Raw genomic sequence first — 15,858 nt, forward strand, 5'->3', positions numbered from 1 at the left:
CAGACATAATAATACTACCGTATTCAAGGCGTAAAATTTCCTGTTTTTCGATTTTGTGCTAAACCATGAACAACCCGTTGTGCAGGGGTAAAAGGTGATCTGTGACATATAGAATTTTGAAACAAATTACCATAAAAAAATTTAAAAATCAGGCATCGATTGCACCAAAATGTGATTGCTGTTCCAAAATGAATTCCGGAGAATTTAGTAATTATGCGGGATGACTTTAGCTGCGTGTTTTTTTATGACTAAAAAAACGCATTTGAAATTTTTGAAAAATCTTTGATAATAACTGAGATAACTGAACTGAAAATGTCACATTTTCCCCAGCTTAAACGGTCGGCACCTTCTATGGGTACTTTATTTTTATACGGAGAATTTGAATCTGTTATCAAAATTTCCATTTCACGCTAGATCTAGATGCTACAGGCTACTATACTTTCATAATTCTTATAGGCGCCACAATACATTTTTATGGAATGAGATAGAGGGCCAAAAAAGAAATTAATTTGATTGCATCGCTATCGCAGCCATAGCAAGATACAGTTATGGATCTTTTGTTGAGGAATGAATGTAAAACATTTCATTTTACAATTTTTTGTGACGTTTTTCTGTTTTTGTCCTTTATCTCATTCCGTAAAAATCCAATATGGCGTCCATAAGAAATATGGAAGTAGTAGCCTGTATCTTCAACATCTAGCGTGCTATGGAAATTCCAATAAGAGATCCAGATTCTCCGAATAAAAAGTGCCCATAAGAAGTGCTAAAGCGAACCGTCTATTCTCGACTGCTTAAACTAGGTAAAATACGATAATTGACATTTTCCGTTTTTCCGTAATATCTCAATTATTTTCAAAGATTTTTCAAGAATTTCAAAAGCGTCACAGAAAGAGGCAACCTATATTATATCTTTCACCGTTGCAGAGGTCCAAATGGTGAACCACGACTTTAAATCACCCTGTACGTAACGGCACTACCTGGAATACGTATCCAAAAACCCCGTACATAGATTATTATTTTAGCTTCGTTTTTTTTCGCATCCTTAAAGTTTCCCCTAGGTAAAGTCGCCCCCTGAATGACGCCAAAAATACACGACACAATAGGGAAGTTTTTCGTCAATGTCCTCGGAAATGTGCCCTCAAAAAAAATGGCATATTCAATATCATGCGACAGTCGTCTGTTCCAAAATTTGGTCTCGAGAACTTTATACGAAGAAAAATACTGCTTCGAACAGACAGCATGGACCGCACTCTGGCCTCGAACTTGGAAAAAAGCGTCTTCTTTCCGCGTCTCTCGTATTTAAAACAAAATCCCACAATTTCTTAAAACCTTAACAACCAATAAATGCATAGAAACGAAACTAACCGATGCGAAGAACAATCAAAAACGTCTCGTCTACACTAATTCTAAGAATTTTTCCTTAACTAATTCAACATTTCCACTTCATAATTCATAATCTCAAACAATTACCTTTATCTTTCTCACACAGACGAAAATTTTAGTAAATCATATCGAAACTGACACATTCACATTATTCAGCGCCTTAATAACAAATAAAATTGAGGTAGAAAGATTCTTTAATCTAACAATTCCAAGAAATACACTATCATTATAAAGACAGTAAATAAACATGACCTTGACTACACGCTGGATTCGCAAAATTGTGTATTAAAACGTAATTAGACTCACGACATTGGTTAAAGAAAATTTTTGATGACATTAATTAACAATTAGGCACCCAAATTCATTCCAAACGCCTTAAAACCAAATACAACGTCCCACCTGACATTGTTTACACAGCAATATAAATTCCACATTTTATTTAATTGTGAAGATTTGGAAAAAGTCAATGCATTCGTTTTGTATTGTGGACTCCAATTGCCTAAAGACTTCGTACTCTGTATTTGAAATATTAAAGGTAACGGTCATGGGGTCGTAAAGCCTGGTTCGAGGAGGATCTCTGGTATGTTATGCCCTTGAAATCTAGAACCGTAGTGAATTGCATAACTTCTGAAAGTATTAGAAATCTTGAGAGACACTCACGTTGTATTTCTTCTTCTTAGAATTTTAGACCCTCGAGCGTTGATATTTGTGTGGGTCCACATTACAATGTCTAGAAAATCCACGCCCAATAAAATGACAAAAAAGGAAATGGAAGCCACAACAACAATCATTCCAAATGCGTACTAAAACCAATTTAAAGTAGATACCTCCCCTCTTGTATGTTGTACAATAAAGGAAGTCGCACTCATAAATGGGGGAAGCCTAGGGGGAAGCTGTTGGAAAATGCATCTCGAAAAAGGATCTTTTTCTTATCACGATTCATTGGCTACATTGTACCTATAGTCAAAACCATTGAATTTGTTACATTTGGGATTTCAAGTTTCCACCCAGTTTTATTGATTATAAATATCAGTGACTATTCAATTCATCTAACATTTGTCACATTTCGACCAGTGAAATGTCGAGATTTCAAATTGTTGAGCCAATGGGAACGAATTATAGTGATAATTTCACGTGTGGTATTTCAGCGATAATTTCACGTGTGGTATTTCAGCGACAATTCAATGCGATTATTCAATGACATTTGTCAAACTTCCACCAGTGAAATGTCGCGAAATTTTGTCGTATTAACCGGAACATTCTTCTTAGTTTGTTAATCAATTTCGACAACCGACTTATCACCACATCTTTTAATTTAATCACTCATAACGAATTAGCTTGGAGCACAAAAGTTCGAATAGAATCAATAGCAAAATGAAAAGCAACTTCCATAATTTATTTTGACGTTTATTGTTGTCATGGAAATACATTCGCGTGGGTAATTATGCTTAATTTTTCTTTTGATTCATTGAATAGTCCTCCGAATACCATTCGTAGTCGAAGTATTTGTAGATTATTTTTGAGCTGCTGCTCCACTCATGCTAGTTACGCTTTTTAATAGCAAGCGCTCGTGGTATTAATCAGCGTAACTAGCATTCGTGACAGCACCTCAAAAATATTCGACAATACTTCGACTACTTATGGTATTATATATGACAATTCAACTCATGTATAAAAAATCGCATAAGCCGCAGTGAAATTGTCACTTTGACAGCGGCAAAAGTTACCTGCAACTTTTCCAGCGACAAATGCACTAGTGGTTTTTTCACTTATTCATTTTCGAACCAATTATCGCATTATCCTTTCCCATATGACTAGTTTGACGTCTGTCAGTAATTGATTAGCTATGTGAATTTCTTGTTCGTTAAATTGTCCTGCCGAATTACACTCGAGGTTTGTATTTAAACCGAGTAAATTTGTGTTGTTGCAATTCAAATCTGTTGCCTTTTAGCAATTGAACTCGAAAAACTGTCAACCTAAAAATGCTCCACCTGCGGTGTCGCATTTTTATTAGTTGACAGTTTTTCTCGTCTAATTGCTAGGCAACAGATTTTCATTACCTAAACAACCCAAATTTACTCGGTAAAATACAAACCTCTTGTGCAATTATAAGTGAGAAATATAAAGCATTGACATTTGTCATTATTAATGCAATATCGAAAATAGTAAATTATTTGGGCGATCATAAAACGTTAATCCAATCTGATATCTATCATAGTTGTTAAACAAATGCGTAACGAAATCATAACTTACACCATTCATGTATTACAATGGAGAGTTGGGTTTATAAAATATTCATGGGGTCCCTACACTTTGTTTAATGAAAGATTTTTGTTGTTTCAGAAAAGTTCGTGGAAACTTCGGCGTCGTCAGTAGCGACAACACCGGAACCTGTAGGATTAGATTGTACAATAGTGCCACCGACGGATATTGAAAGTGGAAGAGATTCTCCCGCGGACGTTTCTTCGACTTCCGAATCGGGAGTTGCGTGTCATTCGGGCGGTAGACGATCGCCGTCTAGTTATCGCAATCCGCTGTTGCAAGAACGATGGAACTGTGAGGAACTTAGGAACGTTACTTGTCATTTAGAAACCAAAGACTTATGGGACAAGTTTAATGATTTAGGGACTGAAATGATTATTACAAAGACTGGCAGGTAAGGGAAATCATTTTGTTTATTTTGATGGTACGTATATCGCGTCAAAGTTGTGAAGAATAAAAGAATTTCAACAGCGCATTTTTGCAATTGAGAAGGCCATTTCAATTCAACCTTTTTAAATCATTGGCACACAAAAAGCATTACGCGTGATAAGTAATTAGTGACTAAGGTCAGAGGTGCTCCAGACGTATAGGTATATGGTCACGTTTACTTGTGTAGTGCTTGATTCAACATTAAGTAAATGTAGCATATGTTCTGAACGTCATTTTATATCGTGCATTTGAAATAAGAATGACAGATGTCATTAGAATTCACAGTCATCTGTTTCACTTTATCTACCCTTACGGTTAAAGTGATCACTTTATCTATCCTTAAGGTTAAAGAACGGCTTAGCCTACTCATTCAAACCTATTAAAATGTCAATTTAACATATGCTATAAAATGAAATATAAGCTCCAAACTGAACTGCAAAATTTTGAATAAATTTGGGCAAGCATCCAATGAAAACACAGGTAAATTAGAAATAGTCGTTAGAATGACACACGGAAAATTAATGTGACAATTACAAAAGTGCGATTTAATTCTAACACACACAAGGAAAATGGTACAAAAACACAAACAATTATTACAAAAAGACTAAAATTAAGAACTACTTACATTATTTGACCGGGAATTGAAATATGCAAATAAAAGGTATCCTTACACAATTCACAAAAACAATTTTCAATAAACACACTTTATACTAACGACCGGGTAATCGCAACATCCTCTCTTCGGGTAGACAAAGACGTTCAATAAAAAAACTCAACTTCAAACTGAGTCACGTTGAAAACACACTTATGGGGGCGCCGACAAACACCTCTTCTTGCAGCACCTTTGATTGCCAAAACTTCAAAACGTCGACCAATAATTAGCCGCGAATTCTGCTTCCGGCTTCGCAAACGGAATTTCCTCAATCTTCAAACTCAAATTGAACGAAAACTTTCAATGTCGGCTGTAGCTTCAAATAAGTACTAACTGGCAGTAAATCAACGATGGAATTCGCAAGAAGCGAAATAAATTCTCCAACAAAACGTAATTCGCTGCTGAACGTAGCAAAAAGCTGATTTAAAATTTTCCACGAGACGTAACTCTGCTCTGATTTTGGCTAAAAGCAGATTTTAAATTTTAATCAAACGTAGTTCTTCGTTGACGGTGTCTAAAAGCGACGCTTTTCTTGTTAACGTCCTATTTACGGCGAAACCCTTCTTCCGAAAATCAAAATTATAACAACCAATCATGCACAGTTGACAACAAAGACTATCCTCTCAACGTATGTTAGATAAAAAAATAGAGGTCGAATAATTTTTCTAAATCAATTTGTTATCAGACATTAAGAGATAAATCCAAACTTAAATTCTAGGAAAAAAATAAAATTTCATCTCTCTTAACTACACAGAAAAAACAATGCTTCGTAATGGAGAAAATAAATCGTTACACTCCGAGCCTCCAAGTGAAGTCTGAAACGGCACTCATGTTACCAGGTTTAAAACTGGTTCTTTGGCCCGAGGGCGACTTTCGTTTTCGACCTCTCTTTGACCATCCACAAATGATAAATGCGTTACCTACAGGCGAATACTTTTTATTCACTTACTGTTATATACAGCCGGTAACCAAATCGGTTCCCCAATCCTGCACAAACTACGGTCCATCTATCGTTAAACTTTGTTAACCTCATTCTTTGTTGTTGTAATTTAAGAAGAGCTCGAGCCAAGAAATCTGATCGAAAGCTGTACATCAGGCTGTACATAATAGTATTTTACATTATTAGCCAGGTAAGTGAGTTTTTACTGGCGATAGGAGAAGTTGACTGGCGAGCCGTTAGGCGAGCCTGTCATCTCCTAGAGCCAGTAAAAACTATTACCTGGCGTATAATGTACAATATTTTATTTGTTACTCATTTGTAAACGTAAATAATTAGTTCTTAAATTGATCTTGAAGAAATGTCTTAAATATCATGTGATCCATGTAACAGAGACTTCGCATTAATTCTGGCCAATGAAATTACTAGATTACTAACTTGTAAAATTTTTACAGGTCTGCTGTCAAAATTTTTACAGGTCTGCTGTCAGTTTTACAAGTCAGTAGCGTTTAAACATGACGTTTACCCGTTTGCGTTTTGTCTTGTTAATCAACGTTTACAACTGAGTAACAAATAAATATTTTAACCTTCTAATTACGTGGGTATCACGAACGTTGAAAAAAACTTGATCTCAACGAAATTTGACTGTGAGTTAATTCTTTACAAAGCTGAAAATGTATAAATATAAAGTCACTCCCCTGCGAAGTTGCCCTCTTAAATGAAGCAAACATAATGGTTTGAGAAACAACCTTCATAGTTTGCGTGTCTTCTTTTTGGGCTTCATGTTTAATACCATTATCTAATAATGACAGTTGGTATATTGCCGAGTTTTGTCTATGCCTATGAGAATCCGGGTTGGAACATGCCATTTTTGTAAGAGCGTAGTATATAAAGGTTGTAGAACAACTGAACAACCTTAGCTAAATTTTGACACAGTCAAAAAGAAGGCAGTGTAATTCTTCTGTGACCTTCTAATCTGTTAGTCATATTTTTCAGCTTGACATGGTGAAACGTTTTTTTCATATTCTTCATAGTTCGAAACTTTATCACGGTCTCCAAATTTTTCTAGAGATTATTTTTCATTCAGAAAATGTTCAGATTTCCTCTGGTATTTTTAATAAAATGTTTGAAAAAATGTGACCCAACATCCAAGTTTCTCCAAAGGTTCTTCACATATCTATCAAATACAAGTATTCGTCGAAAACTATTCGTTTAAATTATTCTTAGTGGTTCTTCTGTTATGGTATCTTTAAATGAATATCTCAGAATTTCTGCAAAAGTATTTTCATTTATTTATAGAAAATTTGCAAATACCCTTCAGATACTGTTGACAGCTTGTCCAGAGATAACAGAGATTCCTTGAAGGTTTTTCAAAGATCTATAAGTAGGTTTGGAGTTATGAGAAATTAACCTTACATTATTTAGAAATCCTCTAGACAAAATTATGTGAAATGTGGTTTTAACGCCCATTTTTTAATGAACCTGAATAATTTTAATACGATGTTCAAGAGCAATAATAAATAATAATAAAATATGTAACACCAAAATGAGTGAATATACCTAAGCATGAAGTTGGAGGCCCATTTGAAAATCAAACATAACTCGAAATCCTTAAGCGCACAGTATTTTTATGACACGGTAGTAAAATAGTGTAAAATGAGCACAAAATTAAATAATTTAATACCTATCGCGTACTCCAACTTTATTAAACAATTTTGGATTTGACACCTATTTCGCGTACAGGTAAATTGTTGCACTGCATCAGCGCAAATTACATTTTACCAAACCGCTTTATAGGTATGGGCCTTTTAGTTACACAATCTTATAGAAAATAATGTCCTAAATTTACTTATAAATGTACCTTCTTTTCCATTGGCAGCATTATTACCAACACGTCCCATTAACATAACCCAACGATTCCATTTTACGAATTTTCACCTTTTAACACATACTTCAAATACCAAATTAAAATAAATATGCGCCATACATTAAACCAATAAAACTTTCCATTATCATAAATTTGAAAAGGTTCCCCTTTAATTAACGTTCATGCAAGAATATCGAAAGAAGCGCTTATCATTTAATAAAAAAGATGACCGTGTAAATGAGTCATGCTGTTTAATTAGTGATACTGCAAATAAAATTTAATTCTTAATTATAAAAAGCGAATTAAAAAGCAGATGAACACGTTAGTATATTAAATATTGCAGGTGAGGTTGATTCAAAATTGCCACCCATAAAATAAATCTTACTAAGGATCATTTATTTGGCCAAACGTCACGCAAAGGAAACTTTGCCTCATTACCGTAAGGGGTTGAAGAATTTTTATAATCCCGAGAGACGATTTTTGAAAATGTAGTAGGTACGCGAATTAGTATGATTAATTAACGAGCAAACTGTGTACCGTACAAATGACACTTAAAACACAACTAAAAGGCACATACAGACGTTGAGTAAAATACTGCCATCACTCAAGATAATGTTCATAATCTGTCATGATCTATAACAACAGCGTGGCAGATTTATTTGAATACGCAGATCTTTTGTTAGTTTTAATAGCCCCTTATTTGTTTTAAAATTTTCAAACGTCGGTCGATAATTCAACTTTGATCATGCTCGATTGGTGATTAATGGCTTTATAATATTAATCACTCAAGATCTTAATAAATCAATTTTCGACAGATGTTCGTTGGACACCTGTTTTGTTTCCTAAACTTTATAAGGGTTTCGCCAGCGGAACAAAAAAGAAGCGCTTCGCGTTTAAACTCCGTTGTACAAGGCTAATCATTAGTGCCCATCGAACACTTTTAAAATCGATTAGCTTTCTTTTACCTGCCGACTACCTTCTGTCTTACACCCAATAACTTATTTCGAAAAATCTGTCTCCCGATTTACTACGACTAGACAAATTAATTAGTTTTCCGTGCTTTACCTCACAATTCGAGATTGCCTGCTCACGTGAACCGGAGTTTAATTATCTTAATGCAAACCAATTTCATCAGTAGTGATATGGTAATTTAAGGTATTTGATTTAAAATTCTCCAGGGATAAGAAGGCACGCATGATTCCTTAACGATATTAAAGTGCAGGTTCACGGGAAGGGTTAAACTACTTATCGAAATTTAAATTAACAAAACGAGTGGTGTAGGAAGTCATCATGATGACGTACCGAAAATTAAATTTGGGAGTTGATTAAAGTGACGGCGTGTCAAGTACTGGTGACGGTAACGTGACGTGAAACGAGCACTCTCGTTGAAATTACAAGATCCGCGAGGTCTTAACAAATGAAACTGGTTGAAAATATAGTTAGTAGATGGCAGAAACGGGAACTTGATGTAAATGAAGTTAACGTTATAAGAGACGAAGTCATTTATAATTTAATCCTGTTCGCTTATTCTAGGGAATTTTTTTTATTTTTTAATAATTCAATTATAGTCGATTTTAGTTTATGCAAAAATTCAAGTAAAACTGATTACGTCGCTTTTGACGAATTTGTACTTTTATTTGAATGGTAAAGCCTGTTATGGAATTATAATCAAATTTTAAACATCTATCAAACGTAGAAAAAAAGTATTAGGGATCTTCATTATTAGCAAAAATGAATTAGAAATTTAGGGTTCGCGTGTTTGAGTGTAAAGTTGAATCTAATTACTCACAACATTTTGACGGATTTCACCTTTTTTTTCGTAATCTGTTATTATTAAAGGATTAAACACAACACAATGTTTCACTGTTTATGTAGTTTTCTTATTAACTTTGTTTCCACTGCGATAAACATTTTCTTAATTTCAAACCTCCCAAAGCTCCAAAATTTTTCCGTTAAGTTGCTTTTCAGCAACTACGTTACATGAATCATGGAATTAATGGCTTTATTACTAAGTTGTGATTCTTAAAATGTTATCAAATTTTCTGTACCACTTCTGATGCACATATAAATCAGAATTCAAGAAAAGTATGCCTTTTTCTAAAGAGTTTTACAAGCACTTTCATTGGCGTTTATTTAGTTAAAATAACCGGGTATGGTATTGTAACGGGCCAGCTACATTTGTAGGGTATAGAAACTCCTCTTGTAGAAAATAAATGTAATCTCTACGGCACTGGTAAAAATGTTACTGTAACAATTAATTTTTTGTAATGAAATGTCTAATCAATGTTCAATGACCCTTACCTTGTGGAAGATGGGTCTTTCCCTCGAATTATAATCTGAAGATTAATATCTGATACACTGGCTTGGCCACTGTCAAATAAGTACTCAAATAAATTGAACTCTTTGAATATATTGTTGAAAATAATATCGTTCTAAATACAGGTTTCTTATAATATAAAGGATTGATGTACCTACTTCATGTAACATATGCAAAATATAGTTAAATTAATTACCTAGATCTTCATATTCGTAATTAACTCCACACCTGGTAGGTACAAATTTCCTGGATAAAATATAAATTTGCACACATCTGAATGCTAAATAAAAATTTAACTCGCACAATAGGATGGCGTTTTTGAACTTAAGAATCATTTCACAATTAATGAGAGGTTTGCATTCCCTTATCATTAATAGACAATACACAAATTTTTTCAGGAAGGTTGAAATGATTTTAAGTGCAAATGTCTTATACAAAACCCCCAAAAACGGTCCATTTACCAGAAAAATTCGGGGAAAAATTCAAATAACTTACATTTATCGATCCGTTGAAACATTCTGTCATTGACAGCTGCTTTTCTACTTTGGAAGGTTAGCAGCAACTTGGAAAATTGGATGGTGGAACGCGTTGTATTTGGTTACTCGTTGAAAGTGAAATTCGCAAAATGATTGACGAATTTGAAATAGTCACAACCGTGTTTCAGGTCAGGTTCCTTACAATGTATTAGTTCCAATTTAGCTTATTTATGGGAAAAATTACGAAAGCACAAATTAATTGTGTTTAACCTTTTTACCGGTTGCCGTTTTATTTATAATTTTATGTCTTACTAACCTATCCTAGCACATTTTATATCTGTGATATGCGGGCATAAAGTACCACTTTATGCCCTCGGGCATTAAGTATCACCATAGTAACTAATTCATACTTAAAGACAAAACAAACAAATATCTGCAGGTCATTGAAAATTAGAAACGTCAATTATTAATTGTCAATACCTACTAAATCACAAGATTGGCCTTATTTCGTATAGTTTCTGGAACTTCTTGTTCATTCACGATGAATTGAATTATTTAAAATTACGTTTGACGTTTGGATGGTTTCAATCACATTAACAAATTCGAACCACGCATACTTAATCAAACATAATGAATTATTTTGTAAACGAATATTTACCTTGACGAAGAAAACTATTTGTAAAACATAAAATTTTGTATATACCACGGGCATAAGCTGATGTTTATACTCTCGGGCGACTAAAAAGCTCTCGGGCCATAGGCCCTCGAGAATATAAACATCACTATTACGCCCTTAATACATAAATAACTATTATTGGCACATCATATAAACAAATTACGTGCATAACTTTGATACTTGATAATTTATCTATTCGCAGTTAAACTCCTCCCTTACCTCATTTTGCTGTTCATTTATACACACAACAAGATAGCCTTTTTGAAGATATGCGCTATTCAAAAGGTAGCGAAGTGATTTTGAGTAGATTAAAATAAATACGGGGAAATATCTTGTAATCTCCAGGACAAGGAGGTGATCCTTGCTTAACTGGAGACAACGTTTCAAATTTGGGAGCATATTTTAATACTTGTAAGACCAGAACAGAATATGGCCACTCCAAAAAATCGCACAAAGAAATGTTTTTCCCCTATAACACTAACGCTTTCGTGGTAACAATTTAAGTAGAAGACCAAAGTATGTTCTGGGCCAGGAAGTGACGTCGTACCAATCGGAGACGAGCTCGTGACGTCAGAGCCAATCAGAGACTAGCACGTCCCCCTATGCCCCTCTCTTTAAGTTTCCTGAAGCGGTCCGACCTATTTTGGAAACGATACCAGTCCAAGTAGCTGTTGAACCGGGTGGAAAAGCTTTGGTCAGTTGAAAAACCTATTGAACTGTTTCTCGAACCTGTTGCACAAGTTGAAAAAATTGTTGAGCCGCTTCATGAACCTTAAGGAGAGGGGCGAAAGCGATTGTGCCTTATGGTTCAGTAGTAGAGCGTTGGACAATAATTCCGGAGGTCGGGTGTTCGAACCTTTCATCTGTGGCAGAGATGGGAATTACCTTAGACCAGTTTCGAGCATTCCGCCGGCTACTCCGAATTAGGTTTTCCTGCAGTTATCCTAATTCGTAAGGTAAATACCGGAGTAGTATAGAACAACTTAGGACCTTCTGCAGAGGCATCTCTAAAAAGCGTTATGCGGGTAACTCTGTAATTGGGCGCTAGACAAGAGAGGGATAATAAATGAATAAATGTGAGCCCTCCATTATTTTTCGTTACACCACGAAGTTCCCTTGATATATTAGCTTTTTATTCGGAAAAGCAAATTCGTCAAAAACGGTGGCACAAATCTTTATATACGGTACTTATACGGCTTTCGGTTCGAACTTTCATTTAACAATGACATTTTACGCGCTCTCAAAAATGCCGTACACAACACGATATTGGTCTTGAAAACTTGGCGAAAGATTTCGTTTTACGGGATTTATAAATTTCCGCGCTCGCCCTGCATAGGTTCTCTTTGAAGGTTTAAGTAAGAATGCATCTCTCCCACCAGATCTTTACTTAAGTACTCGCCGAATCCTAAGTACGAAACGTTCACTCTGTTTTTATACATGCGAAGGTATAGCGGAGAATACGGGTCTCATTCTCCACCGGGCCGGTTTTTAGAACCGACAACATTGTAACGTTTCGACTATTATCTTTTGAAGTGAAAGATCTATCAGGCATCACGAGAATCAGAGCGCGTTTTCTCGAAAACATTAGAACATTAATTAAGTTTCTACGAAAATGGACGTTCTTATCTGTCAAAGACACATTTCGTACATTGGTTCTGGTTCGATACTAACACAACAAGATAATACGAGCCTAATGCTGAACACCACAAGATTGTGCGGTATTTTGTTGTCTAGATTTCGATCGATTTATAAAAGGAGACATTTAGAGGAAATTCATAAATTATCAACTTCAGGAATGATCTTCAGCTTTCCAACTAAACCGTGCAGGAGTAACTCGACAGTACGAAACTAATGATGAAAACCCGAAGAGTCTACGGTATTTCTTTATCTAATAGGTATCAGTCGATTTATAAAAACGCGCCCGAACGAACGGACAAACGGTGTGTGACGACAGGTTGGTAGCTATTATTCTAAGTGATGCATGAATAACACGATAGTACTGCCGAAAACGCGAAAGTTCTATGATATTCCGTTGCCGATATCTCGATCGATTTATAAAAAGCTAAAAAGCGCCCAAACAACCGACAGTTATGAAACTATAAGCTCCTTTTTGAGAATCAAAAATGCGCTAAAACCTGAAAACCGCAGAGTTTCAGAAAATTAATCTCCATCAGCAAAATTTTAAATCCTTGCATTTTAACGACTTCAGTAAGTTCTTAAAATTGAAGAATAACGTGTATAATTTAAGGTATAGGGTTGAATCGGAGTTGAATCAGTTGTCTCTGTGAGTGCAACGTGTTACAATTGGGAGCGTTTAGGTTCCAAAAATAGAGAAACAGAGTGTAAAACCAAATATACAATAAAATTCGAACGGTCTTGGTATCCTGTCGGTTATCTAAGTGTCCAAAAGGCCATTGAATGTTAATTGTCAAAGTGTTTTTGATTTCGAGTGTTAGCCAGGTTTGAGGATGACATAATGAAAAAATTATTACTTTTTCTTTAGTTGTGCATCGCTGTCGTAATGGTCTTTTTTTAGATGTACTGTGGTTTTTGGTGCTTTTCTTACTGATTTTAACACTTTGGTTCGCATGGTGACTTCGTAGTCTTCCTTCTCACAGCTATTAAGTACAGGGTAGAAGAAATTTTAGCGTAGAAGCAAAAGATTAATTTGGATACAGGCTGAGGCCGAAACTTTCGTCTTTTCTTTTTTTTATGACTGATGCTTATTTCGTGGGTTCTATCGATGTGCTCATCAATGGCCATGTTTGAATGAAACCACCGTCAATCAAAAGTGATAACATTTCCCTACGTTGTGATATGCGGTGTATTACAAGATAATGATTTGACACTATTTTATTCCAGACTACAAATATAATTAAAAAGGTGTGTAGACAGGTCGCATTGTAGGTAACTCTTGTAGACGTCCTGAGTTATTTGGTAACGCCCAAATTTTGTAATTGCATCTATTACACGAAATTGTAGGCACTGATTGAAATTAAATCTGCTGCCTTATTCATAGAATGTGTAGGTGTCGTTCTATAGTTTAACGCCTAGCGGACGTTACATACCTATTGTTCGGAATCTACGATTTCAATAAGCTAAATAAACACACAAATTAATTAAGTGGGTGGCGGTCGTTTTAATCACGAATTTTATTACGAAATACCGCAACGTGTGAGTTCGCTGGGCGGATAAATGGGAAAATCGAAACTTGAAATGGAAGTTGTGATTTCTCTATTATGAAAAAAATGGCGCGTAGGTGATTATGATTATTAATTTGGTTGTAATTTGTCATACTTATTTACAAAATAATTTTTAACGATTACTTGCTCTACTTGAAAATAAATTGTGTAATCTGTGTCCTTCATAACCATTAATTTCGATTTTTATTTGTCAACAATTCCATAAATCAAAACTAAAATATCACCTACACAGAAATGGCGATGGCATCCAATAGAAAACATAAAAGATTTGTAGACAACCAAATTAAAAAGAATGAACGATTTTTCGTCATGATTATGTCTATTGCTTTTGTAATTTGGTAAGCTTGGACCAGATCTTTACATTGTTAGCTTTATCAAATGTTGATCTATTGCAATAGGTGAACTTTTCCAAACCTGTGAACGCATTTGTCGATGTGGGATGCTGAAAACCAATTTTCTACCTTCATTTCCGCACATTATATGCCTAAGTTCTAACTTTTGACTTACACGTAGGGTGGCACCACGTAACTTCGAGTATGGTGGCGCCATCCATTGGTAGACAGACAGACGCGTGCGTACCGTTTGACGTAGTTTCGGTTGGAAGCGTCGTACAGTTCCGACCGAACACCCTATAACTTTCATATCTTTGGACCTCTAAAGCAGGCTATTCGCGGACATCGATTCGCAACGGACGACGAAGTGTGTTGACTGAGTCCACTAGTGACCGGGTTTCATTTGCATGTCCTTTATATGTATTCTCGCAAGTAAATTCGTTTGCAGTAGCTTGGTTTCGAAATACTTTTCCCAAAGGGAACTCACCACAGGTACCTAACCTTCTCCAGTGAATCCCTTCGTTCGAAATATTCACCCTCAAGTAAATTTGCTCCGTCAATTTCTAACAATAATAAACCCTTTAAAATGTTCTGTATAGAAAAATCACTCCTAGCAGAGAACTTTTTTCCAGGAATGCCCTTGTATCGAATACTGGGAGCTACCTTATTTTTTGGAAGTAGGAATGCAGTGGGGCTCTTTTGCCATGGCTAATGTTATTCATTTTTTGGTGGAGAATATTCTATGGTTGAATTTTGTCAAAGCGATTATTTTGGGGGAGAACGTTCTGGAAGCTGGATCGCAATTTCTTAAGGAAGATGTTCAGTGGACGAACTTTTTAAGACAACACAGGGAGGTGACGGGTTTCCAAGCTCCTGACCGAGCTCCTGACCATTGAACATATTGCAATAAACGAAACCAAACAAGTCAATACGTCCTATGTCGCTACTGAAAAAATAAGCAAACAGTGTTTTGCAATATTCGTAAGTTATAGAGCCACATTGAAAATTGGACTTTCATCACCAAAAAAATTGTTCTACTACAACTTTTTGGTTAATATCTACTGTTGTGTAAACAAAATCAAGCAAACGTTTCGTTCGGGCTCGAAACCTTAATAATAATGGGACACTCTGTACGTATATCAATTTTTTTAGTAGAAATTGGGTCGCTGATATTAAATTTCGATTGATTTAAATTTAAAGTTCAAGCTTGTTTTGTATCAGGATTAATTATTAACGGCTGTGTAATTTGTTTATTTTGATTTGTTTGTTTAATTGTAAAAGTGAAATTACGTGTTAAAAATTAAGAACATCTGGTCGTATTTTG

At 35.2% G+C, this 15,858-nt stretch overlaps 1 protein-coding gene across 2 annotated transcripts in view; it reads left to right on the forward strand.

Annotated features, from left to right (window-relative positions):
* The window catches only part of LOC116171458 (T-box transcription factor TBX20-like), a gene marked incomplete in the record, with an annotated part of 102,200 nt that overhangs the window by 27,800 nt on the left and 58,542 nt on the right, over positions 1 to 15,858 (forward strand). For both annotated transcript variants that reach the window (XM_031488316.1, XM_031488317.1), the window contains 1 exon segment: positions 3,727 to 4,039. In XM_031488316.1, coding sequence (XP_031344176.1) covers positions 3,727 to 4,039 — 313 coding nt within the window.

Source organism: Photinus pyralis, unplaced genomic scaffold, assembly GCF_008802855.1.
Source record: "Photinus pyralis isolate 1611_PpyrPB1 unplaced genomic scaffold, Ppyr1.3 Ppyr1.4_LG5, whole genome shotgun sequence".
NCBI classification, from domain to species: Eukaryota; Metazoa; Arthropoda; class Insecta; order Coleoptera; family Lampyridae; genus Photinus; species Photinus pyralis.